At 42.0% G+C, this 27,721-nt stretch overlaps 1 protein-coding gene across 4 annotated transcripts in view; it reads left to right on the top strand.

Moving 5' to 3' along the window:
- MAST4 (microtubule associated serine/threonine kinase family member 4) overlaps window positions 1–27,721 on the top strand; it is a 443,204-nt gene that overhangs the window by 190,084 nt on the left and 225,399 nt on the right. For all 4 annotated transcript variants that reach the window (XM_075932355.2, XM_075932356.2, XM_075932359.2 and 1 more), the window contains one exon: window positions 14,088–14,119. In XM_075932355.2, the coding sequence (XP_075788470.2) occupies window positions 14,088–14,119 (32 nt within the window). The remainder of the gene's footprint in view (window positions 1–14,087; window positions 14,120–27,721) is intronic.

The following is a 27,721-nucleotide window of genomic DNA, read 5'->3' as shown; positions in this document are numbered from 1 at the left end:
GCCCGAACCTGGCTCTTCCGGGTCAAGCCCTGCTCATGCTTATTGGTTAATGTTATTAGTTGAACTCTGCCTTGCTCCCTGGGGTAGCTTCTCTGTGGCAGGGAAGTCTCCTCCTCTGGAGCAGAAATGGCAGCCCTTGCCAGTCCAGCTTCCAGGGAGGCGGCAGAGGTGAAGCTGGCAGCCTCTGCTGGCCTGGCTCCCGGGGAGGTGACTTGGCTGGGGGCTATACAGTATGAAGCTTATTTAAGTTTTATACTGCCAAGCCTTCAGCGCATATAACTGCTAAGATTTTTAGTTGTTACATGGTTACCTTATTAAATTACTTTTAACATTCCTAGTTTGTTTAGTCTGGAGGAGACTGAGGTGGACACCTGATATTGTCATGAACTATGTAAAAGGTTGTGAAAAAGAGAAGGGTGACAAATTGTTCTTTTTATCTACTGAGAACAGGACAAAAAGCAAAGGGCTTAAATTGTCGGAAGGGAGATTTAGGTTAGATGTTAGAAAAAACCATCTTTACAGTTAGGAAGCTATGCTTGCACAGATTCCACATCGTATTAATAACTGACAAATATATATATATGTACCTACTTTCCATCTTTGAACAAATGATTTACAACATTGTCTGAGAATTTAATTTAAAAGAAAAAAACCCAAAGGAAAGTCTTACCATCCAAAAATTCATGGGTCAACTTGAACCTGCAGCTTATGCCAGAGTCCCAGACCCCATTCAGTGATTCAGAGAGATGACAATATGCACTTTGACATCTTATAAAAGGGGAAAGGACTATTATTTTATATGCAGTTCTGTTTCTTAATGGGAAGAATCCTTTAAGCGAAACTGTGTACTTAAAAAATGTTTTAAATAAGAGCTAAGATATTCAGAGCTAAGGTTACATTTAACCAGGTGAGTTAATGCAGCAGAAAGAATATTAGGAGCAACAGGAGTGGGAATTTGCTAAGTTTTTACCACTACAGAAAGCACCCATTGTTGCTAGGAGGCAGAAGAAGGTGGCTGTCAGTCTAACTGAAGCTCCTGTGTCCTGCCCTGGGAGCAGCTCAGCTGTATGTGCAGCAAATGAAGTAGAGGCCATTTGGTCATCCAGGTGTGTGTTTAGGTCAGTGTTTCTTAAACTTTTTAAGACCGAGGAACACCAAAGATTTTTTGTTGAGCCCATGCCCTCCCTCCCTCCCCCCCCCCCCCAAAAAAAAGGGTCAGGAGGGAAGTTATTATTCCAAAAAAAAAGGTTGCCTGCCCCTTAAAGGGCAGCCATTTTGAGCTCTGTTGTTCTCTGTGGCACACTGGTATGCTGCAGAACACAGTTTAAGAAACACTGGTTTAGATAGTGGCGTGGTGTCTTGTTTTCATCCCTCCGCAAGTGTGGCAAATGAGCAGGTGGTAGGGTGAAAAAAAGAATAGATTTGTGTGAGAGAAGACCTGAGCTGTCGTGTTTCCACATCATTGTCAATGGAGAGTGGGGAAAACTGTCACCTGGAACTTGCACTCCTCCATCACTCTCTCCCCAATGCAAAAAGCCCAATAAAACCAGTGTGATGGACCGAAGCCAGCAGCCTGCTACTCTGATCTAAGGCAGGTAAGTGGTTTTCTCTTTCCAGAATAAACTACTAGAACCTGCTGCAATAAAATGAAAGCAGGAAAACATTTGGGGCTAATTAACTAGATTGCGCCTTCAGGCAAGTCACTCAAGATCTGCAGCCAATTACAGCTAGTGGGGTTGCTTTAAAAGGCTTCCCCAGGTAAAGAGAGGGGGAAGACAAAGAGTGATGGACTGGAAGGAGAAAGGGAGAAACAAGAAGAAGCTCTGCATGAGCTGAGAGCTGGTTATCGTGTCCCAGAGGGAAACATGTTGGAGGAGTTATTTGGGAAAGTGGCCCAGGGAAAAAGCTGTCAAGTTGGAAGGAAAAATAACCTTGACTGCTGCTACTACTTTAGGGTCCCTGGACTGGATCTCGGAGTAGTGGGCGAGCCTGGGTTTCCCCCCAAACCTTCCCCCATGCAAACACAGAGCCTGTCCCAAGAAGGGAGACCAGGACTGTCAAGGAGTTTTCACTCCAAAAACTATGGATTAGTGTGTGATTGATTGAGTGTTGCTCACTAAGCTGTGGACCCTGCTCCTGTAAAGAGAAAGGAGTTGGTATAGGTATAGCGAGTCTCTGAGGCTAATATCATCTGCTAGTAACACGAGACACACGGGGCATAGCCAGAACTTTGTCAGATGAGGTATTTATCTAAAAGTTGATGGAAGGATTTTTTCTCCAAACCTGAAGCACTGAGCAACAGTACTAGTGTTCTTGTTTGTTCTGCTGCACAGTTGTACAAACAGCTGGGATTTTGTGTCTTGCATGATTTTTTCTGAATGTACTATACTGCTCTTAAATTGTAAGGATGAGAATGTTTTGTTTGTTTGTTTGTTTGGTAGTAGCTGGAACTTGTGGTGATGGTGTTTTCAAACATTTCTTAGTCAATGTGTTTACTCTGCTCTTCCAGTCATGCAGTGATATGGTACATTGCCAATGGGTGAAATAGACTGTGCAACAGGAGGTCAGAATGGAGCATGGATTTTCTAACACAGCGTGTGAGATGAAATGATTTTGTGCACTTTGAAGTGGAAAATTCAATCAGAATTTTCCACACTTTTTAGTTAAAAAAACATGGTTATGTATTGATAAGTCAGACTGAGAAAATAGAGAATGCATCATAGTAGGCAACAAATATAACTAATATTATTCCTGGTCATAGTAATTAGTTTCTTCTGCAGTTTACGGAGAGGTCTTTTAAAAGACAAAATGGCTATAAAGTGTCTGGAGCACACAACAGTATTGTATTCATGTTTGGTATAAAAATGCTTGTTTTTGAGGGATTATGCTTTAGAGTAGAAGAGGCTTTCATATTTTGTTAATATTGGCAGCCACTATTCATGTAACTAGTTCTTCATTGTACTTGACGTAGTAGAGTTTGAATAACATTGGCTGCTCTCAACTGTGGACTTGGGGATGTACTGTGAAGTTAATAAGTAACATAAATACTGGTTAATTGAAAAGTGGTTTATAGATTAAAATATTGAGAAATTATTAAAAACTTTGTTTCATTAAATATTTCAGAATTAATTTATTCCATGGGTATGAATTGGATGCATACCCTCTAAAGTGTGCAGGTTTAAAGTACCCCATGTATCTTTAACGTGGAATTAATTTTATTTAGAGAAAAAGCACACTTGTAGTAAGTAAATGTTGCTCTGAGTTTTGGAATTGGGTGTTTTGGCTTCCTAATGCCACATACCGCACATCAGGACTCACTGCGACCACAGATTTGAATCCTTTCAGGGTCACCTTTTATCCTTCCAAGGTAGAGACAGTGATTGTACTTAAAATGTTTCTCCCATTTATGAGAGACTGCTAATTCCATAAATCAGGACTCCTCCTGACGGTCGAAATGACAGACTGGACCTATACATGGAATGCTTCTGCCAACATGCACAGGAAGAGATTGTGGAAAAGTAGCATCACTTACCCTAGAACCTCAGTCGTGCAGAACACAATGCCATCCACAGCCTCAGAAAAAATGCTGACATGATAATCAGAGGCTGATAAAGGAGGTGCTGTTGTCATCATGAATAGGTCAGAATACCAAAAGGAGGCTGCCAGACAACTCTCCAATACCACATTCTACACGCTATTGTCCTCTGATGCCACTGAGGAGTACACAGAGAAACTATACCATCTCCTTAAAATCACAAAAGCAAATTTACATACACACATCACAGATCCACAATCAGGGTTATTCTGTCTACTAACCAAGATCCGTAAACCTGGAAATCCTGGATGCCCCATCATCATTGGCATTGGCACTCTCACTGCAGGATTGTCTGATATGTGGACTCTCTACTCAGACCCTACGCTACCAGCACTCCCAGCTATCTTCGAGACTCCACTGACTTCCTGAGAAAACTACAATGCATTGGTGATCTTCCAGAAAACACCACCCTAACTACCATGGATCTATAGGTTTTCTACACCAACATCCCACACGTGGATGGAATACAAGCTGTCAGGAACAGTGTATCTGATGATGCCACAGCACAACTTGTAGCTGAGCTCTGTGACTTTTTATCTTCACCTGCAACTATTTCAGATTTGGGGACAATTTATACCTTCAAACCAGTGGCATTGCTATGGGCACCCTCATGGCCCCACAATATGCCAATATTTTTATGGCTGACCTGGAACAGCGTTTCCTCTGCTCTCATCCACTAGCACCCCTTCTCTAATTACGCTACATTGATGACATCTTCATCATCTGGACGTATGGGAAAGAGTCTCTGGAAGAATTCCACCATGAATTCAACAGTTTCCACCCCACCATCCCCCATCAATCTCAGCCTGGACCAGTCTACACAAGAGATCCACTTTCTGGACACTACAGTGAGAATAAGTGATGGTCACATAAACACCACCCTATACGGAAAACCTACTGACTGCTTTGCCTCCAGCTTCCATCCTGGACACACCACATGATCTATTGTTTACAGCCAAGCACTAAGGTACAACCACATTTGCTCCAACCCCTCAGACAGAGACAAAAACCTACAAGATCTTCACTGAGCATTCTTAAAATACACTATCCTCCCAAGGAAGTGATGAAACAGATTGACAGAGCCAGATGTATACCCAGAATCCTCCTGCTACAAGACAGGCCCAACAAAGAAAATAACAGAACACCACTGGCCATCACCTACAGACTCCAGCTTAAACCTCTCTAATGCATCATCAGTGATCTCCAACCCATCCTGGTCAATGATCCTTCACTCTCACAGATCTTGGGAGGCAGGCCAATTCTTGTCTATGGACAGCCTGCCAACCTGAAGCAAATTCTCACCATACACCATACCACAGTAACTCTAACTCAGGAACCAATCCCTGCAACAAATATCTACACCAGCAACACCATCATACACTTATTCACCTGCACATGTACCAACTTAATATATTCCATCATGTGCCAGCAATGCCCCTCTGCCATGTTACATCGGTCAAACTGGACAGTTCCTCTGTAAAAGAATAAATGAAAACAAATCAGAGCTCAGGAATGGTAAAATACAAAAACCTGTAGGAGAACTCTTCAATCTCTCTGGACACACAGTAGCAAATTTAGAAGTAGCCATCCATGCAACAAAAAAAAACTTCAAAAACAGACTTCAAAGAGAAACTGCAGAGTTACAATTCATTTGCAAATTTGACACTATCAATTTAGGATTGAACAAAGATTGTGAATGGCTAGCCAACTACAAAAACAGTTTCTTCTTTCTTGGTGGTCACATCTCCACATCAGCTGCTAGAAGTGGGCCACACCTTCCCTGACTGAATTGACCTCATTATCTCTGGCCTTCCTCTTGATTGGTACTCCCTTCTTTTCATGTGTCTGTATATTTATACCTGCCTCTGGAATTTCTACTGCATGAATCTTACGAGGTGGGTCTTTGCCCACGGAAGCTTATGCTCCAATAAATCTGTTATTCTATAAAGGTGCCACAGGACTTCTTGTTTATGCTGATTCCAGTCCTATACTACTTTTAAAGGGTCGAGCATATCTATGACCAGAACATTTTAAAATTAAGCTTGTGGCACTCTTTAGCGAATGTTAGATTTCAATCTAAAGAACTATTTAGTCTGGTTACCGAACTTGTTGTTCTCTCCAATTTTTGTGCATTTATTGCCAGGACTTTAACAATGAAAACATTTTTAGGGACATCTTTTAAGCAATATATTTCCTAGTAGGTAAATGTAGTTCTCCTCCTGTTGCTGAATCTTACTACACACTTTGCCTCTGGAGATGCATGAGACAACATATAGAGGATGTTCTGCTAGACCAGACCTTTTCTGTTGGCACAAATCATTACTCCAAAATACAGTATTCTTTTGCTCCATAGGAATTAGTATTTTCAAACTTTGTAAACATATGGTAGGCAAAGTAAAACAAATTGGGCTGCTAACTCTTTATTAGTCTATTATAATTTAATATTTCCACAGTATTTAGGTTTGTTCCATATTCCATGTGGCAGACACATTGATTTTTTTTTTCATTCTATTTTGTGTTTTTATATATTGATAATATCTAGGGTTAATCAGACTTCTGGGTATTCTCTTCATAGCACATTTCAATAACTCTGAAGCTGATTGACAAATTTCTGCCCTGAAAGAGGATGTTGGCAAGCACTATAGCAATTTAACTGAGTAAAGGGGAACAGTTTAAAAACAAAAATTAATTGTATTAAGTGCCTGGCATCAGACCTGATAGCCCAAGTGTCCTCTTCCAGTTAAATTGGACTTTGTCTGTCTTTCCTTCAATTTGTATGCATCTTACTGAAATCTATAATAGAGACCTCCTGATATATATTGAAGATGATTCACAGGTTTCATTAATTTCTTAGCATTGGGTGAGAAGAGAAAGTTGAAGCATAACATAATAACTTCTGTAAATTTAGGGGTCCAGTTTAGATATTTAAATACCGCTGCTCTTGGAAAAGGTTGGAGTAAACATGGAAAATTGTTGGCGTCATGTACAGGTGAAAAGGAGAAATTGTGAATGTAAATTTTTATATGTAATCCACAGAAACAGTTGGTACTTAAGTGGCAGAATAATTGTGTAATGAAAATGCTTGTAACCAGGAGACTTGGTATAATCTGTGTTTACACATACATTTAATGAAGTCACCACTAGTAAAAGAAGCTGGATACCTTCCGATCTAAGGCTATAGACAGTAAATAGCAGTATTGTTCTTTCTCACATTATTTCTTCATTTTTTAAAAAAAGTGCATTATTGACATTTACTTGAAATATTTCTTTTCTGGAGCTCTTTATGGACAATTGAAAAATCTCTGGATCAGGCCTCTGACTATTGGAAAACCTTGCATGTTGTTGAAAGATAAAACTGATTTACTGTGGTTCTAAAAGGTACCCAGTATCCACAACATTAGCTCTCTCTTTAGCAGCTTATGAACATTGTAGCTTTTATTGATTCTTGGGAATGGGACTTAGCAACAAGCAATAAAAGTCAATGGCACCTTTCCCCCTCCATACAGGGCAGGTCGATCAATATTTGAATTTACTGTAATTTACTGGTAATAGGTAGAAGAACTGAAAGAATTGCAGTATCTTGTGGGTCACAGCTGTGGTGTATATCCTTTTTATTTAAACTCAGTTGTAGGTCAAAGTCTTTCCCTTACTAAATGGAAACATAGTTAGTAGTAGAGATGATACGCCCTATTTATCAATGGGCTTTATAAGGCTGGACACCTACAGTCTGCTGTATGAATTAAAATTGTGCCGCTGTCCTAAATTTCATAGATATGAAAGACTGCAGCATGTACTGAATTTCTGAATATTTTGTGAGTTATAAACCCCAAAAGCTTCTGTGGTTTTGAAGACCAGTTACTAAAACTAAAATTCTCACTGTTTTGTGCCAGTTTATTGATTAATGGTTAGCTTAATTAAATCATGAAAGCACAGTATATCTTCACTGTAAATTAGCAAGATCCAACTTTAATATATTTTTAGGTTTTCAGACAACAGTCTCCGGGCAGAAAGGACATTACATCTTTGGGACAAGAGTCTCTTGTTTGTGAAGTGGTATAAAGTAACTGTAATGCCAGCTTAACTGGGACAAGGGAAAATAAATTCTATAGAGAGGTCAGCCATGTCTATACCTAGACTCCCTGAGACCGGTTAGGGGTGCTTTTAGTATATTTAATTCTACCTCAGCACAGAGGGATAAGCTAGATGACCTCTCAAGATCCCTATATTTCTGTTTCTACTTTCTGGTGACCTTTGACTGCTGGAATGACTTTTGGGGCCATAGACATCCATCATGAAGTAGAGCTTGTTTATTGGAGACCTGTCCAGTAGGTATATGAACTCAGGTTTGAAGCCTCTGTTACCTGGGGTTCTTTCAACCCAAACGACTCAGTAACTTTTACTTTCTGTGAGGTAGTGTCGAGAAATAATTCAGGGGAGACACAGTCGTCCGACCGATAGATGGATGGTACAAACAGGACAACACGAGTGCTTTTACTTAAAGCTAAACTTTTACACATGTCTGCAACAGGTTAGTAAAACACCCCCACCCTTGATAATTATAATTAAAATGGCTCTCGAGTGACACCAGGTAGGCTTCCGATGGCCTGTGCCGGTGGGGATGAAAATGCATCCAGATGTGAAGAGTCCTCAAGGAGTCGTTGGTGTCCCTCCAATGTCCCCCTAGATTGTCCAGATAACTCAAACTTTCCTTCCCTATTTGTCCATTAGTATAACAATAACATGTCACTCAAAAACCTGTTAGACAAGCACTTCTTAAAGGTTAGGCAAGAGGTTTTCTTCTGATCATCACTTTAGCCAGATGTGTGTGTTTTCTTTTTCAGAGTCTCCATACCCGGGATCCTTGACAGATATATGTCTTAGGGCATTTAGACAAGCTTCCTGTTTTTCTAAATGATTTGCCTAGAGATCTTGGCCTCAGGAAGGATGCGGGGTAAAGCTGTTCTCTCTGTGGCACTCAAACCTCCTTTCTTCCCCCTCCCTGACTTTGGTCATGCTGAAGCTGCTGCCTATTTTTGGGCCCGTTAGCTCAGTTGCTAAAGTTTAAGCAGTAAGCAATAGTGGTTCAGGCACTTTACTGGATTTGCCAATATCTCCCCATGCACCACTTCATGCCACCTGCATCCCTGAGTCCTACACTGGGCACAGATCATCTGAATTAGAACCTAGCCCACAAAAACATGGCCCTTGATTTTAAACATATCAAGATCCTTTCTTAAACTGTTAGTGCTTCAGAATGATACGTTAATTTTATGGCATTTTTAATGCAACTGAGATTTGAATGAACAGTTCCAAAGTTAAGGAAAGTTATAGCATGTCAGCAGTCTGCCTTGTTCAGTTTCTTTTCCCCAGCTCAGTTTAAAACCTGTATAATTTGGTCAAACTGTTTCTTCAGTTTGTGAAATAACACTGTTTTTCAGATGCATAGGAACAAATTTTCCCTTTTCCTGGGTCTTAGAAGAAGGTATGTTTACATTAGGGATACTTTCACTTGTGTATATCTACAGCAGTGTAAGCCTGACTTTTGATGCACTGCTTCAGGGTAGAGCAAGGACTAAACTGCGGAAACTTACCTGGAGTAAACATTACTATTTACTAAAAAATTGAGTAATTTTGTGCCCTGATGCAAAATCCTTAATCTAGACAAGCCACAAACAATGTCATATATGACTAAGAGTTACAAATTGTAAGCCTTTTGTGTAGTTCAGTGATAGGAGGAGTGGAAAATGTAAATTGGAGGTACTCGAGCCTGTGATAAATGTGAGAACTGACCTGGAATTTTGATGTCAATGCTCTGGTGTATAGGGAAAATGTGAAGATACAGATATTGTTTAAAAAGGAAGTTTGTTTTATTTATTCATTTATTTTTGGTTAGTTGCTTATTGGTATTGCCATGCTTTTCATTTTAAAATCATGCTTAAAAAGTGATATTTGCGCTGCTTTGCTTCAAATGAGATCTGTCTGTGTAAAAATAACTTGGGTGTGAAATTTACTTTGTAAAACCTGCCAACATCTTTTAGTACATCTTTACCCTCTGCTAGTTATCTCTAGTGATTTATCTGATGCGGAGTTTCTTCAGTAATTACAAGGTTGTACAGCAGGGGTGCCCAAATCATGGCCTAAGGGCCAAATGCGACTGTACCTGCATACTCAGCACAGCGTTGATCATCTACAATTTTATGACTGATAACGACAAACTCGGGGGGAAGAAAAATCTGTTCAATTTCCAAGGAAGATACAAGTATAAGGGATTGATTTTGTATACTTGTTAAGAGTATGTTAAAGTAGAAGCACTTTCTGGACACTTGACAAGATACATATGCTACCTTAGCTCACAAAATTTGAACAGCATAGCATTAGTCACTGTTGATTACAGACTAACTGTTCATAGTTCACCAGCTGTAGATCAACAAGGAAAACTGTCCTTGTGATACATTTTAAATTCATATTGATAGGGATGTAAGAGACTAGTCAACTATCTGATAAGCAGAAGGGTTATTGGATAGTCGACTAGTGATACAACTAGTCGCTTCCCTCCCCCTTGCTGCCTCTTTCAGAGAGAGGAAGTAAGGAGGAGGAGCAGAAGCCGATGCTGGGGGGAGCAGGCTTCAAAGGCTCAGGCGTCGCAGGACGTATGGTCCAGCAGTCTGGTACCACGCTCGCTGCGGGGCTTTCGCTTTTGGACTGCTCTTGCTACAGTTCAAAAGCGGAGGCATCCTTATAGACCAGGAGTGGCCAAACCTGTTCCAGACGAAGAGCCACAATAGCAGTGGAGACAGCGTGAAGAGCCGGGGCAAAATTGTTGAGCACGAAAAAAAAAACCCACCCAAAGGAAAATACCGCGCTGGGGAAAAATAGGTGCTGGTACACCGTCCCATGGCTGCTTTTGTTGTTGTTGTTGTTGTTAACAACTTTTCCCTGGGTCTTTGCAGCCCTGCCTCTTTTTTTTTTTTTTTTCCCCCCCCTCAACAATTTTGCCTTGGCTCGTCACGCTGTCCCCACTGCTATTGTGGCTCACAAAAAAAGCACTGGGAAGGGGTGAGAGGTGCAAGCTCTGGGAGGGAATTTGGGTGCAGAAGTAGAGAAGAGGATTCTGGCTCAGGGAGGGAGCTCCAGGCTGTGGAGAGTGTTGGGGTCAGGGGAGGGTTGGGGAGCTGAGCAAGCCGCAGTCTTGTGGCTGTGAGGGTCCAGGAGTGTGGGCTGGAGAGTATGAGGGGCTTAGGGCAGGGAGTATGATGGGCTCAGGACACAGATTTGCAGTGTGGGGATAATGCAGGAGTGTTGTGGCAGAAGACTGGGAATGTGGGGATGCAGGAGTATAGGCATGTGGGAGGCATAGGACAGGGGGTTCCAGTGTATGATCGGCTCAGGTTTGGGGGGTGCAGGAGTGTTATGATGCTGTGGCCAGATAGGGGCTTGGCCCCAATTGGGGGCTTGTTGGCCAGGCTTCATTTTTAAATGAAATATTATGTCAAATACAAAAAGTTTCAGCGTTGTCTTTATTTATGAGAGGGGCGGGGAACCTGTTTTGAGTCAGGAGTCACTGACCCACAGAAAAGTACGTCGGGGCCACACAAGTGAGATGCCAAAAAAAAAAAAAAAAATCCTCCAAAATCCCCCAAGCCTCACTAATGTGGCCCCAACTGTGCTGGTGGGTGCAGGGGCAGGGTACTCGTGGGGGGGAGGGACAGAGACAGCTGAGGCCAGTACCTGGGGATCCCAGGTCTCAGGAAGCATACAGGCTGCTCTTCCCCTCCCCTAAACAGCTGGTGCGCTTCCTGAAATGCCCTGTCTCTTGCTCTGCCAGGGACTTCCTTCCCCCCTACTGCTTGCTTGCGCAGGGTGTATGTGTGTGTAGGACTGCATGCCATCTCCAACTTCTCAGGAAGCGCGTGCTCTTCCTCTGCTCCTCATGACAGCTGCATGCTTACTGAGAAGTTGGAGCTGGCATGCAGTCCCAGGATTCCTAATCCCTTCCCCCTCTCCTCCGCGCAGGCAGGCAGCAGGGGGAAAAGTCCCTGGTGGTGTGACAGACCCAGCATTTCAGGAACTGTTGCAGCTATTTAAGGATCAGTCGAGCAGCTGCTTTAACCCAGTCCCCCTCCACTTCCCCAAATCCAGGCACACACACCCCAACCCAGTCCTCCTTCCCCCGCTCTAACCTAATTCTTGGGTCCCGCAGCTGCTGCTACAGCCACGCATCTCCCTCCAGGTGCTGGGGTACATGTGCTGACCTGCCAACTTTGAGCATGAGCTGGCCAGGATGCCATGTGCAACCTAATCCCCCTTCCCTTCCCCAGAGCCAGACACCTTCCCTCCCTGCTGTAACCCAATCCCTCCTCCCCCCCCCCCTTTATGCTCGGGTCCCAGAGGTACTGCGCCACATCTGGGATGCCATGAGCACCTCCCCCCCTGCCCCCCCCATCCCCCTTCCCTCCATAGCCAGGGAATCCCCCCTACCCCTGGCAAACTTATGCCCGGGTCCTGGAGCCACTGCCGAAGCTGCTGCCTGCACTCAGCGGCCGTCTGCTAGAACGTGCAGGTTGGGACGTTGTGTGAGACCCGGCCTGCACATACAGAATATAACGCAGTGTGCTGGGGGCCGTGAGTGGAACGGCGTGGTCCGTGAGCATGCATGCGTCTCACAGCGGCCCGGCTGTGAGAGCGGCTGACCAGAGCGGTTCTGGGACCCGTCCTGTTCTGTCAGGAGCTGCAATTTTTTTCTTTGTAAGTCTCGGGTTGGCCACCTTTCTTGTAGACTAATCGAATGGTTGATGAAAATCCCATCGACTATTTGATTAGTTAATTAATCTAAATTTTACATCCCTAGATATAGAACACAATGCATTTGTAAATTTGAATAATTTGTACAATTACGAATATGGGTTCCAAGCTTAACATACTTTTAAAAAATTGTGTGAGTGTGAGTGGATGTATATAAATAAATAAATAAAATAAAATAAAATCATGAGTTTTTGTGGACAAACCCCACTTACTCAGTTTATATAAAGCAACTAGAAGAGTTACCCAGCATTGTTCGGGTTCTTCAGGGCAGGGAGCTGGTGGTATGGGAGGGTGCAAAAGTCAGGGCAGGGGTTTGGGGATGTGGGGCCTCAGGTCAGGAGGTGGGAGGTGCAGGAGTCAGAGCAGATGGTGAGGAGAGGCTCAGGGTAAGGGTTGGGGTGCAGGAGTCCAGGCAGCAGATTGGTAGAAAGAGGAGCACAGAGGAAGGAGTGGGGGTGGAGCTCAGGGCAAGAGGTGGGGCTTGCTGCTGGCTTCTCCCCAGGGCTGGTCAGGGATGGATCTGTTCTATTAGATGTGTAAAAACAGTATCCCAAGTGTGATGAAATACCTGTATAATTGTGCTGGTTCACAACTCACTCACAGCCACATCTTTTGTGTTGTTTTTGAAATCAACGTATCTGCCTGGAGAACATATTGTACTGTGTATCTCATAGCTTAGATATATGATTCTTTATTTAAATGAAGTTGTATTCCCATCTAAACAAGAGTACAAAGATGACTTTATAAATGTGGTTTTGAGAAAATAACTGGAATGGCAGAAATGGAGCAGTTGAATGAGGGGTACTGAGGTGTAACAAGGTATGAGCATGGAGGATGGAAATCAGAAAACGGAAATTGCATAATTTATCTGATATTAGCTAGCCCTCTTCTAGGCATATATTGTGCATCTTTAGATGGACAGAACATGGTGGCTCTTGTAGCTCTGTTCTATCTAAAAATATGAATAGAAACTGCATTAGCTATAATAACTTACCTCTGATTCTCATTTAGCTAATTCACAATCTCAATAATTCTTACCAAATGGCAGTTTTAAAAAAAACCCCAAACTTTTGCTGAGAAGTAGAATGAAAGTTCATTATGGTGCCTTGTATTTAGACTTAATTAAAATTATGTGCTCTAGAACACTGTATGAGCATATTATGTAGTAGTACAGCTGATCAAACTGTGCTTGTCAGAACAGATGAACATTGTCCGTTTTGTGATGTAAAATCCTTGATATTTGTGACTGATTCCTGGGAGCCTGACCCTGTCAGATGCTGAATATCCTCAAGTTTTTTGCACACAGTGGGTGTTACCGTAGATCAGCATATTGCAGAACTGGGCCGGCCTGTGCTAATTTGACTTCCTTTATTAATCCCAAGTGTATCTGGCTGTTAGGTTATTGTGTTGTTTGAAATATGATCTGAGAACATTTTTGTCACAGATTTTATTGAACATTCCCAAAGATGAACCTAAAGAAAACTAGTGTTTGAAATAAAAGTATGAAGCAGAACATGGAAGTAGATTTATACAAATCTGTATAATCCTTTACTATATTCAAAACACATTGATGCTGTCTGTGTATACTATTGTTGACATAGGACGACTGTGGTACTTAATCTAAAAATGGATATTTCCACTGCATTCCTTTGATTTGAAATGTAACATCTCTTTTTTTGTTATGTTACAGAAGGAGTTGAGTCTTCCAAGAAGAGGAAGTTTGTAAGTAGCTAAAGTTTCTTCCATTATGCTTACTGCACAGTATGTGGTTTGACAGTTCTTCGATATGTATATTCTTTTTTCAGTGGGAGATGGAATGAAGGTTAAATGTGGCAGTTGATTGGTCTTATGATACACACACACACACACAGAAAATAGAGATTGTAAATGAATACCCATGGGTCGATATGCTGTGTTGTGAAGATTTATACTAGTGTGGTTTAGTCACCTTTTATGAAAGAGGCTATTGTGAAAGTCTTTGAAGGTTTATGATTGGGTTATTAGTGTAAAAAAAAAAAGTGGTCCTTATGTTATGATACATTTTTTAATTCAGACTTTTGTTGTAACCAGACAAATATTTGGTTTTCTCATGAACAGCACAACATAAATTGATTTTAAAGTTACATTGTGTTTGTTCTGTGAATTGAGATCATATCCAATATTTCTGATGTAAACAAAATTGTTAAATTTTTTTACAATATTTGCAATTGTGATCTAGTGTTTTAAGCAGAGGAAATACAGATTGCGTACATCCTAGAATGTATTATTATTGGGCTAGTACATTGAAGAAGGTCTTAAAATATGGTCAAAAGTTTCACAGGGGTTGCTGTGCGAGTCTTTAACAGGGAAAACTTAAAAAAACAGCAAATAGTCTAGTAACACTTTAAAGACTAACAAAACATGTAGATGTATCATGAGCTTTCGTGGGCACAGCCCACTTCTTCAGATGACAGGCGTGTTTGAAATCCAGATCCAAGAATAAATAAGGGAAGGAGGGAGGGGAAGAGAAGGGAAAAAAATGGAGGGGAATAAGAAAAAAAGAGACAGTGAGCATATAAGCTTCAGAGTGATAGCTGAGTAAATCTGTAACAGGAAAAACTTAAAAAAACAACAAATAGTCTAGTAGCACCTTAAAGATTAAATAGTTACAAGAGGCTGATAAGAACCTGGCTATATTTGCCCTTTGCAGGTTTATGTATCTTGACTTTGTGTGTCATACATTTTGAACTACTGTATTTTAAAACTTGTGGTTTTGTTTGCATCTATTTTTTTTTGTACCTCTTTCTTTCTCTAATACCTGTGCAGAATTGTATATTTAGCAAGGCACAACTGGTCTATTATAATTTAATGGTAATTGACCACTTTACTAATAGCTGTCTCATCTAGGCTATGTCTAGATTGCAAGCCTCTTTCGAAAGAGGCTTTTTCGAAAGATACTTTCGAAAAAGCCTCTTTCGAAAGAGAGCGTCTAGACTGCACACGGAACTTTCGAAAAAGCAAGCCGCTTTTTCGAAAGAAAGCAGCAAGTGAGTCTGGATGCTCTCTTTCTAAAAAGCTCTGTTTGCTTTCAAGAACGCCTTTTTTCGAAAGAGCACTTTCGAAAAAAGGCATTCTTCCTCGTGGGATTAGGTTTACCGCCGTCGAAAGAAAAGCTGCGTTCTTTCGATTTAATTTCGAAAGAACACGGCTGCAGTCTAGACGCAGGTGAAGTTTTTTCGAAAAAAGGCTACTTTTTTCGAAAAAAAAAACCTGAGTCTGGACACAGCCATAGAGGCAATCTTGAAATATATTTACATCTAACAGAGGAGAGATCTTAGCCAAGAAGAATATTAATATATAGAATCTTTATCCTGGAGATGCCCAAGTTTTACATAACCATATAGCATCATCAAAATGTTGCTGCTTTTGGAATATGAGTGGTTGCACTTATCTATAACATGCAACTTAATAATGTAGGTAGGGGAAATATTGGCCAAGAACAAATAGATTGTTATGAAGGTGATGCAGAGCAGAGATGTTTTTCTGAACACATTTGTTTACCTCCAGAGATGGACTGAATCAAAGATTAGAACCAGTGATTCAAAATGGTATTTAAAAAAGATAGGCTGCTAAGACATTTTCTGGCTATTTAGCTACCCTGTGAGAATTATCCTTTTTAAAAACTCATGTTAAAATGACAGCACTTTGTGAAATTATTTCTACAAAATGCAAATTATTACTGCTTTCCATATTTATACTGGACGCACCTATATTACTCCTGTTATAATTGGTGATTGGTTGAGCATAGTGAGGGTGAAGCTCAAATTGCTGGGGAGATGCAGAGGAATGCAGTGTTGTATAGTAGCCTATGTTAAAATAACAATTGTCTGTTCAGAGAATTGCGGTGGCAGTGTTTTTAGTTGATTCAAGAGAAGAAAAAGACACTTCCAAGTTTGTTTTCATAAATCTGTAGCTCAAAAGGGCATGTGCAGGGGAATGACAGCTAAAGATATCACATTCATTTAAAGCTCAGTTAGGTAGGAACTCTGGGTTCCCAGCTGCTAGTGTAAACACCATTGTGAAATACAAGGCTAAAAGGTTGTGTTTCTCCTTTCTTGCAAAGCTAATGTAATATCAGATGCTTAATATGGGATTAAATACCGGTTCTCTGTAAAAAATGCTAAAGGAAACCGACTGGACAAGGGAGTGCCTAACCCACTAAATCAGGAGTGGGGAACTTTTTTTGGGTCAGGGGCTAATGACCCACAGAAAAATCAGTCAGGGACCACACACAAGTGAGAAGTGCAACCCCCCCCCCCCAACCCTAAACAAATCCTCATTGACATGGCCCCCAACTGAAGAGAAAAAGACACTCCGCACATTCCCCTAGCATACCAGAGCCCAGGGGAACCCAGGCTGGTAAATTGTGTGTTCCTGCCCCAGAGGAGCTGGAGTACCATCATAGGCTACCCAATACTGAGGGGAGGAAAAGCCCTGAGCCTCAGGGGTGGGGCCCAGGCAAGCTGGGGTCTGCATCCGGCCCCTGGGACCGAAGTTCCCCACCCCTGCACTAAATTGTTGGGCATTGTGGAATGTCTGTGCGGGAGAGGGAGGTGCTTCAGTATTTCCTGTTGAAGCTGTTCTACAATATATAATATATTTGAATAACCATGGGATATGAAAGAGAAACTGCAACTCAGTGGTTAGGGCACTACAGTGGGGTGACTACTACCTACCTTTTCAAATGTTTTATTTTAATTATAACTTAGAATGTGATGTATGCAGTGTTCACTTGATATTTATTTTTGAAGCAACCACCCAAAATATTTAAATAAATGGTATTCTGTTGCTTAACAGCGTGTTTACTCGCACGATTAATTTGATGAATTTTTCATCTCTTTACCGCCCTAGTGTTAGTATTGTTGTATTACTAAAGTTATTGTTAAAAAGAGATGTGTTCATATATTCCTTAATCTTTCTCATGCACAAAGTGGAAACTATTGTGCACGAAATTAGAGATTGATAGGAAAGTAATGCAGGCACTTTGAAATAACATGAGAAATGTATTTATCATGAATATGATCTTTCCTCGGTTTTTATGAATGAGCGTTCCTGGTAAGAAAAAAAATCCTCAGTAAAAGGAAGTTGACAGCAGGTTTGTTGGAGGTGGAGGTAAATTTGAGTTTAAACTGAGAGGCAGTGAGGGATAGATGTGCATACTTGAATGCAATGCTTTTTCTTCACTTTTCTTTGGGCATTCATTTCCCCCCCTTAAAGTATCATATATTACAATGGTTAGGGTTTTGTGGCAAAATATCTGTTGCAATACTCCACAAATTTCTAAATATAGTCTCTTACTTTGAGTACAGATCAGAGTACCAGAAAGTTAGAAAAAAAAAAAGCCCTGTTAAGTCTTGTTCTGAAATGTATATAAATATTAGTGTATAAGAACAAAAGTGATTAGAACAAAATATGAAAAAGTAGGAAAGTTAGTACCTTCTGAAAAAGTATTACTGATGTTAAACTGATATTTGGCTTCTATGATCACCTATTGCATTTAGATGCCAAGAAAATAACTCTAAAACCCAATGTTTTTATATTGTATCTGAATTAGCATTTAAAGTGGCATGTTGTGTAAAGGAAGAGCTAAGGGATCTATTATCCGTACAGCAAAAAATTCTTTTAAAGATTTCAGACTTTAGAAAGCCACCAATTACATTTTTATATTCATAGAATAATGTGTCCTGCTCTTCCCCCTCCTCCTGCAACACTAATTAAAACTGAGAATTTTTCTTTGTTTCTGTAGGTAAGCAACAATACAGTGAATGTTCTATTAGAGATTTCTTGGGTTTTGTATTTGTTAGGTGCCTTTGTAACTGGAAATTATAGTATGATTTCCAATTTTTATCTTTCTCATTTGTTCTTAACCTATTAGAAAGACTTACTTTGGCAAAATTTGCTTATTTATTTCTTGCTGAATCCATTCTATTGAGATGTACAGAAAAATCAACTGAACATTTAATGTGGAATATCCTTTGTTCAGTTGCTGCAGAAATTTAATCTTCTCTCCCCCCTCCTGCCCCCCCGGAAAATTCAGCCCCTGCAGGTTTGTCACGTAGTGCTCACAAATCTCATTATATGTTATAAGAAAAGTAGCTCAAATCATCAGATAAGTTGCAAAGCAGAAGAGACTAACTATCTACAATTTAATAGAAAGAAGCACAAGTTAAAGCTGATCTTTGCTTAAGGGCTTATTCTAACAAGGTTTCAAAAAGTTGATAACTGTTCATAATTGGGCTCTTTATCGATGCCGGTAAGTATGGATTATAGGATAACCTCAGGGAAGAAGCAGGCAGAAGCGTACTGCAACCAACACATCAGTACAGTACATGGGTAGTGGAGTCAATATTACTGGAGCTTGACAAAAGAATGAGACTTGACTGCAGCATTTTACATGTGGGTAATGTGAAGTAGAAGGGAGGTGTTACCATGTTTTAAATTGGGTCCCAAGTAATTTTTTTCCAATAATTACTAAAATATATGATTTAGAGAAACAAAGAAATGGTACGCCAAACCTCACTTGTCTCTCTCATGGGCTACGTCTGGACTGCAAGTCTTTTTCGAAAAAGAGCATCTAGACTACAACCAGTACTTTAAAAAAGGCAAGGCGCTTTTTTGAAAGAGAGCACCCATGCAATCTGGATGCTCTCTTTCAAAAAAGCACAGTTTGCATTACGCAGCACCTTTTTTCGAAAGAGCACGTTCGAAAAAAGGCATTTTTCTTCATAAAACGAGGTTTTCCACAGTCGAAAAAACTGCCACGTTCTTTTGATTTACTTTCGAAAGAATGCGTCAGCAGGATATATGCAGGGGAAGTTTTTTCGAAAAAGGGCAGTTTTTTTTTTAAAAAAAAAACCCTCTAGTCTAGACACACCCTTAATGCCAGTTCAGGGATGTCACTTACTGCTGTAGTTAGTCGGTGTTCTTTCCAAGTTATAGGACACACCACAATTAAAAACATGCAGAACAATCATAATGATTAACTGATTTTTGTGCTATTAAAAGAAAGTAAAAAAAGGAGAGAGAGCTGAACGGAAGCAATAAAACATGTTTACTTCAGTAAAATTTCTTCTCTATGTCGTTCTGTAGAGAACTTGCAACAGAGAGGGCACCTTTGAAAATGGGTATACTTTGTTGGGGGCCCTCCTCTCTAGGCAGACTAAAACTAAGTAAATTATTTCCAAAGTGAGTAGTGTATCCAGCTGCATTTATATCACAGACAACCAAAACAGATATATAAGGAGAAGAATTTTGTTGGATGAACCCTTTTTGGCTTATCATGGATAACTATTTATAAGTGTTATGAAACCAAAGGATATGTTAATACCAGTTACTTAAAAGAACAAAATCAAGGCGAAGTCTTGATACAAGCAAATAATGAATATTAAGAATCTTAAATTAAAAGTAAATTCAGTGGTAAAAAAACTGAATTAACCCAGTGTTAAGGTTGCTTTGTGGTACTATATGTTGTCCTGTTACAGAACTCAGAATTGAGCAAAATTCAAATGTCTGAAAACCAGGAAATGCATGATTAACGTTGCTTAAATATATGGAGATATACCTATCTTAGAACTGGAAGGGACCTTGAGAGGTCATTGAATCCAGTCCCCTGCCCTCATGGCAAGACCAAGTACCATCCCTGACAGATTTGCTCCAGATCCCTAAATGGCCCCCTCAAGGGCTGAACTCACAACTCTGAGTTTAGCAGGCCAATGCTCAAACTACTGAGCTTATGCAATTTTACCTCTGTGCTCTTTCAGCAATATCCCAAAAATACACACATACCTTTATTTCATCAACCTCATAGTTGCTGAAATGTTCTTTTCCTCTTTTTACAAGCCAAACACTTTCAGCATCTGGATTCCATCTAATACTATTAAAGAACACACAAGCATACATGCACGGATGCCAGTGAGTCACTCACATGCCCTCCACATGCGATCAGTGTCCAAGTGATGATTTCATTTTCAGCTCTGTGCAAAAACAAACACAAAAACCACTTAAACATTTTTTTTCAAAAATGGCATTAGTTTTGGGGGCTTATCAGACACCTTAGCTCAGGTGATCCCAGATTTAGGTTACTAACCCTACTCTGCCCTCAGTGGATTTTAGACCACTGAGATGCGTTGGAGGAGAGAAGGAGGGTGGAGGAAAAGGGCTCCTCTACATATCTGTTTTCAACATGGAAGGTTCTGAAAGGTTTGAGGTTCCCTGTCCATCTCAATGAGATGTTGTCAGCTGACTAAAAACGCACTGCAGAGATGAATAAAATAATAGCTCTGAGTGTCTGAACTTCTGTGTTCATCTCTGTGGGTGTTCCCATTCCCTTTCAGTTCTTGAAAGCCTGTGATATGCATGGAGTATGCCTATTCTCAACTGTCCACCTGAGGGGACAGAGCTTCTCTAGTTCCTTGCTCATGTGATAGGTAATGAGGGGCCTCAGACCTTCCTAAAAGCAGAAAGCTCCCAGAATTCAGCTAACATAATGGGAGGCGCCAGTGTTGTAGATAGGCATGGGGTCCTCCCACATCGTGGTGCACACATGCATACACAGAAGGTGAAGATGTTATCTGGAAATATCTGTGGCCCAAAGAGCACCCAATGCCTGAGGGCATTTCCTGGGATGTAGCAGAGTCTGAATTAGCCTGTCCAGCTTCATTCATCTTGCACAGTGCTGGCATGTTACTTGCCACCTTTTGCATAAAAAACATCATTGGGGGGTGCAGAACTTGGAGCTGGAAGGATTGTTGTATGACCCTGCAAGGAGTAATGAGGATGGGGGAAGCTAGGGCGAGGTCATTGTGCTATAAGCATGCTGATGTAGTTACAGCTCAAAACTGCATAGCACAGAGGCACTGGGGTTATAAGTCAGGTGGTGACACAGTCCCTTAGTAGTCTGGATTGAGCTCCAGAATATCACAATATTTTAAGATGGTTTTTTTTGTCGGTGGCATTACCTGTGTGTCTGTGCTGTCTCGGTGCACTTTAAATTGTGAAAGTGTTTCACAGCTAAAAAATAGCCTGTTATCATGTTCTTAGTGATCAGTTAAAGTTCATTCTATTAAAACACCACTAATTCCCCTTTATATCTCCTTTTTGTTAGTGTAAAAGGTCTTCAAATGCTAGTCTCATCAACATAGAAATGTTAAATATTTTTAGGTGTCTGCAACACAACTGTTTGTGGAAATCATGAAGCTTAAATCAGAGTAAGCAATTCCAAATGGCATTCTAGAGGATTGGGATGGCTTCACCTCCCCACCCAGTTATGTGCTGCCCTAACTGGACATTTATGTTTATAGGCGCTGAGCAGTGAAGTGAAATAAGATGACATTTATTTAATTGTGCTTCATGCAGAGTGAATCACTATATCAGCCTGCCAAAAGGGTAATATAATCCCTATTCCTAGTAGTTACGATGCTTTTACTAAGCCAACAATGCATTTTTTTTATTTTCTAACAATTTAATCAGTGTTATCACCACTGTCTGTCCTTGTCAACAAGTGACTCTCTCCCACAATTTCTTCCCATTGACCTTTGTTTTCGTTTTGAAGGGACTTTAGTGCTGAGGAAATTATCAGGTTGACTGCAATGGAAACATGAACTTACTGACCCCAAAACAGTTCAAGTATAGATAACACAAGTCCTGCTTTCTCCATAAATCAGTGGCACAATTCCTCATTACAGAGCATGGTGCATGCCTCACTAAGTTTGATGGCTACTCAATCCAATGAGTGAGAGAGAGACCTGTCCAGAGAAAGGGCACACCCATGCTCTAGCAGTGCTTTGAATCTGATTCTTTTCTCCTCTGACACCAGAATTCACAAAGCTTAAACCAGTCTGCCTTGCAACATCTCGCTCCATCTACAAGATATTTTCAGCAACCAGAGCGAACATCTGCACTCTTTCCCCAATTATCCTCAGAAATTCCAAAGGATACCAAGCCATCTTTACAAGCCTCCCCATATCTGCACAGCAGTCTGCCTCTTTTTCTAGACCCTTAGAATTTGAGGGTACAACATATTATTTGGGAGCCTTAGATCCAGCATTTGCTGGACATGTTTAAGCCATCCTAGTCTTTTCTTACTAATCAGTGTTCCCCAAATAACATACCAGAATGATCTAACACTTTCTCTTTGCCACCCTGTCTTGACATCTTATTCAAATAATTATATGCAAGCATCTGATATGAAAGCTGTTAAGTCTTTTGGTATGTTTGGCATACACCATGCTCTGTAAAGAGCAACAGTGCTACTGATTGATGGGGAAGGCTGGATTATTTATAGAGAACTAGAAGACTGACTCAGTATTGCTTGGGTCTTCAATGTTTGTTTTTCTTCATTTAAATCATTGCTCTGTTGTAGCACTGGGGATGAGGAATTCAATATGCAGGAGAGAGAGAGGGGGAGGGAACTACCCCAGCCCCCTCTCACCACAGCAGATTGGGGCCAGGTGAGAAGCATCTCTCCCTGGCCACTGAGGCTCCAGCAGGCACAGCTAAGGGAGGGGTCCGTGTCCCCTGGATGGGGCAGGTTCATCTGACCCCATGTCTCCTCAGCCAGAATGAGGAATGCAGCAAACTGTGCACTTTTTCCTTTACTCCCTGACAAAGGGGAACAGCCTGCAATGTTTTTGTACAAATCCAGGGGAGGGAGAGCTTCAGTCCCTCCCTCCCCATACTAAATGGGGCCTGGAAGGTGGGAGGCTCTGGGCTGGGGCAGTCCCAGGTAGGGGAGAAGCCCACAGACAGCCCCTTTCACCTGCCTGATGAACTTGCCAGGTTCTGGGGTAATACCTTGGGGAGCCTGGGGTCAGCTGGGCAGTCCAGAGCTGATCCTGGGCTTCATGGCAGCTGCCCCTTTGAAATGCCAGAGATGGCATTTTAAAGGGGCAGCCACCTCACAGCTGATCCCAGGCTCCGTGTTGTGCTGCCTCTTCAAAGTGCTGGAGTGGCACTTCAAAGGGGCAGTGCAGCATTAATGCCTGTGATTAAGGCATTAAAAAAATTGACGCATTAATCTTGCCCTGCATTAATCGCAAGCGTTAACACATGTGAATTGACAGCGCTACTTTATACTTCCCCATACGGATTGTTGGGAGGGAAGCTTTAGCTGCCCCCCCCTAAAGGTGCAGAGTGTGTGTGTGTGTGTGTGTGTGTGTGTGTGTGTGTGTGTGTGTGTGTGTGTGGGGCTTTGAGTGGGGACGGTCTCAGATGGGCAGGGCCACCCCATCCCCTTTCCCCTGGTGACTCTATCTCTTTTCATATGGCTTTCTAAGAAGCAATCCCATTCCAGGCACATCCCATTGTCCTGGCACAACCAAACCCTTGCCTTGCTTTAAGTTATGATAAGAAGAAGTTGGTATACCAAAGTTGGTGGTCCTAGTTCTTACTGTTTAGGAGGAACAAAATACAGGACTATGTAGCACTTTAAAGACTAACAAGATGGTTTATTAGATGATGAGCTTTCGTGGGCCAGACCCACTTCCTCAGATCAAATAGTGGAAGAAAATAGTCACAGCCATATGACTGTCTTCTGAATGTCTTCTGAAGTAGGATGCAGGTTAGGATGAAACTTGTCATTTCAACCAGAAAGGACACTGTCTCAATGACCTGCTATCCTGCATCCTACTTCAGAAGACATTCAAGTCTGCACTTGAAATGGAATCCTCTGAACTGGCATTCATGCTAAAATTCGACACTCTCCGCAGGGGACTTAACAAAGACTCCAGCTATCTTACCCATTACAAAGATAGCTTCCCCAATTATCACCTCTAATACCATTAACATCTACCCTTCCCCACCTCTAATATCATTAACTCACTGGCATTCACCTTCCTTTCCCCCCCACCCTGCATCCCCCTTCTGTTCTGAAATGTGATTTGTCCTTTTAATATGTGTTCATTTTTTTAAAATTGTATCCTTTGGTATATATGGCTGTGACTATTTTCTTCCACTATTTGATCTGAGGAAGTGGGTCTGGCCCACGAAAGCTCATCATCTAATAAACCATCTTGTTAGTCTTTAAAGTGCTACATAGTCCTGTATTTTGTTTCAGCTACACCAGACTAACACGGCTACATTTCTATCACTGTTTAGGAGGAATTATTGATCAAAAGACAGACATACTCACAGACAAACTCTCTAAAATATATAGTAGGTGTTCATTAGATATTCAAGTTTTGAAGGTCCAGGACTAATATGTGGTTGACCATTTCCTTAGGGTTACCCTGTGGTGTTCCTTTTCTATTTTGTCTGCTTGGATTACCAAAAACGGAAGGAAATAAAAGAAATTCTTTGGGCATGAATGTAATTGATGATAATAAACTCTCAACAGGGATTCTTGTTGCCAACAGAAAAAAGAATACTGAGCCCATCCAAAATCACCCAACATAGTTCCTGTTAGTCTTCTCGACGTGTACATGCTGTTAGTGCCCTGGCAAGTGCATTTCTACTAGATTAATAGGCCAATATCAGCAGAGGTAGCATAACATGAGGAAATCAAAATATTTTGAAGACCTTTCTCATAGTTACCAGGTAGAGAAACTATGTGTTTCAGACCATAGGGAAGGTAGCAGAGGGGGTTAATCTTTAAGATCACATAATGACCCAAATGGAAGCAGTATAGGTGGTTGAAATATAAGCAGGGTAGAGAATCAGACCTTTCTCGGTGGGAACAGAGAAAATTGAGGTGGGCGGGGGCGTGTCCAACCCCTGGTTTGTCCAAAACATGGCACTGCTTTGCAATAGGATGACCTATACAACTAAATCTTAAAGTATATGCTTACACTCAACTGAAAGTAACAAAATGAAAGGATGCTCTGGCCATAGATGTTTTTGTTTTTCATTTGAAGTACAGTACAAAGTTGTTATATTTTATGCATGAAACCCAACCTAGAAATAAATGTGTGTTTTTAAAAAGCTATACACCTTGAATGAAATCATGGTTTCCTTGCAGTCAGTTGCATCTGTTTGGGCCAGGATTCCACCCCTGTACTATTTCCTTTGGGAACAACTGCCATTATAATTTGCAAAAAGGAAATGCATCCACATTATTAACTCGCCATGTAATACTTCACCATAACCAGCTGTATGAATTGATACTGTTCTTTCTAACTTTTTATCCTTGAATTCAGTAGTGACTTGAATTAACAGAATCTGTATTGCTCACCAAGTTTCTAATTGAGCAGGGCCAATCAGTCAGCCCCCCAAATAGGGAAAGAGTGGTATTTGTTTTTTGTCTTCATCTGATAATAAGATGACTTATACCTGAGTCTCTGGTTGGCAGAGACAGATTCGGAGAAATCAAATTGATGATAATCCGTTAACTCTTAAAAAACAGGTTTTAGCATCTGAGGGTACATCTACACTACAACGTTAATTCGAACTAACTTAGTTCGAATTAGTTAATTTGAACAAAGCTAATTCGAACTAATGCATCTAGAACTAAAAACTAGTTCAAATTAGCGTTTTGCTAATTCGAACTAGCGTGTCCACATTAAGTGGACCCTGAACCAGGCTTAAGGATGGCCGGAAGCAGTGCCGGCAGGGCATCAGAGGAGGACTTAGAGCATGGAGATGCTGTCTCAGGCTAGCCGAGGGCTGTGCTTAAAGGGTCCCAACCCCCACCCCGGACAGACAGTTCTCAGGGGTGCCCCGCTTGCAAAGCAGTCCTGGCTTGGATTGCCCGGAGTACCCACACTGGGCACATCACAGCACTCGGCCATCAGACCGGCTGCACTTGCTGCAGGCTGCCATCTAGGGAGAGGGGGCAATTGGAGGGGCTGCAGGAGAGCTTCCACCCCAAAAGCCTGCAGAGCCAGCCCAGTCCTCCCCATTGGGGGATCGTACCCCATTCCTCCCTCACCTCCTTCCTCTTACCCTTCCCTAGCCCCTCTTCTTGATGTACAAAATAAAGGACAATTGTGTTTAAAAAATGGAATCTGTCTTTATTGAACAAAACTGGGGGAGACTGGGAAAAGGAGGTGGGAAAGGGGAAGAGAGAGGCTGGGAGAGGGGAGGGCAACTAAAATGATGAGGGGTTTGGAACAGGTCCCATATGAAGAGAGGCTAAAGAGACTGGGACTTTTCAGCTTAGAAAAGAGGAGATGGAGGGGGGACAGGATAGAGGTCTCTAAAGGCAGGGGTTGGGTGTAGAGGGTGCATACAGAAAAGTTCTTCATTAGTTCCCATAAAGAAGGACTAGAGGACACCAAAGGAAAGGAATGGGTAGCAGGCTTCAAACTAGTAAGAGAAAGTTGTTCTTGACAAAGCAAAGAGTTAACCTGTGGAACTCCTTGCTGCAGGAGGCTGTGAAGGCTAGAACTAGAACAGAGTTTAAAGGGAAGTGAGATCAAGTCATGGAGGTTGGGTCCATGGAGTGGTATTAGCCAGGGGGTAGGAGTGGTGTCCCTGCCCAAGGTTTGTGGAAGGCTGGAGAAGGATGGCACGAGACAAATGGCTTGGTCACTGTCTTCGGTCCATCCCCTCCAGGGTCCCTAGGGTTGGCCGCTGTCGGCAGACAGGCTACTGGGCTAGATGGACCTTTGGTCTGACCCAGGACGGCCATTGTAAGCTCAGGGCTCAGGGTCGGGGGTCTCAGTGGACCACCTTGATTTTCATGCACACCTGCTCCTGGGTGGCCAGGCTGGCAGCTCTTCTGCCCTAGCTGGCCACTTTCCTGTGCCTAGTGCGGAGGTCGTGGACGAGGTCCACGATGTCCGCACTAGCCCAGGAAGGTGCCCGCCTCTTGCGGTCCCGGGCAAGCTCCCGGGAGCCGCCAGCCTGGTCCCGGGAAGAGGGGGAGGTCTAGGGGGCATCGGGTGGGTGGCTCGAGCCGTGCCAGGTGCAGGGTCTGCTGGCTGGGTGCTGGCAGGCTTGCACCTGGCACGGGCACCGTAGCCAGCCCGTGCCCCTTTAAGGGGTCCGGGGCCGGGAGGGGGGCAGTAGAGTTTCCCTGGTGTTGGCCAGAGTGGCCACCAGGGAAACCTGGGGAGGGCTAGCCTCCCACTAGTTCAAATTAAGGGTCTACACAGCCCTTAATTCCAACTAGTAAGTTTGAACTAGGCTTAATCCTCGTGGAATGAGGGTTACCTAGTTCGAACTAAGCGCTCCGTTAGTTCGAATTTATTCGAACTAACGGAGCGCTAGTGTAGCACCTATGAAAGTTAGTTCGAACTAACTTTGTAGTGTAGACATACCCTTAGTTACTAAAGAAACACAGAGTGGGAAACTAGCACATATATCTTCAGTGTTACTCAGCCAGTATGTCTCCCTTTTTGACATACCATG

Source organism: Pelodiscus sinensis, chromosome 6, assembly GCF_052426305.1.
Source record: "Pelodiscus sinensis isolate ZL-2025 chromosome 6, ASM5242630v1, whole genome shotgun sequence".
Lineage (NCBI taxonomy): Eukaryota > Metazoa > Chordata > Testudines > Trionychidae > Pelodiscus > Pelodiscus sinensis.
The sequence above is the reverse complement of the archived record's forward strand: the minus strand, read 5'-3'. Positions and strand labels throughout refer to the sequence as shown.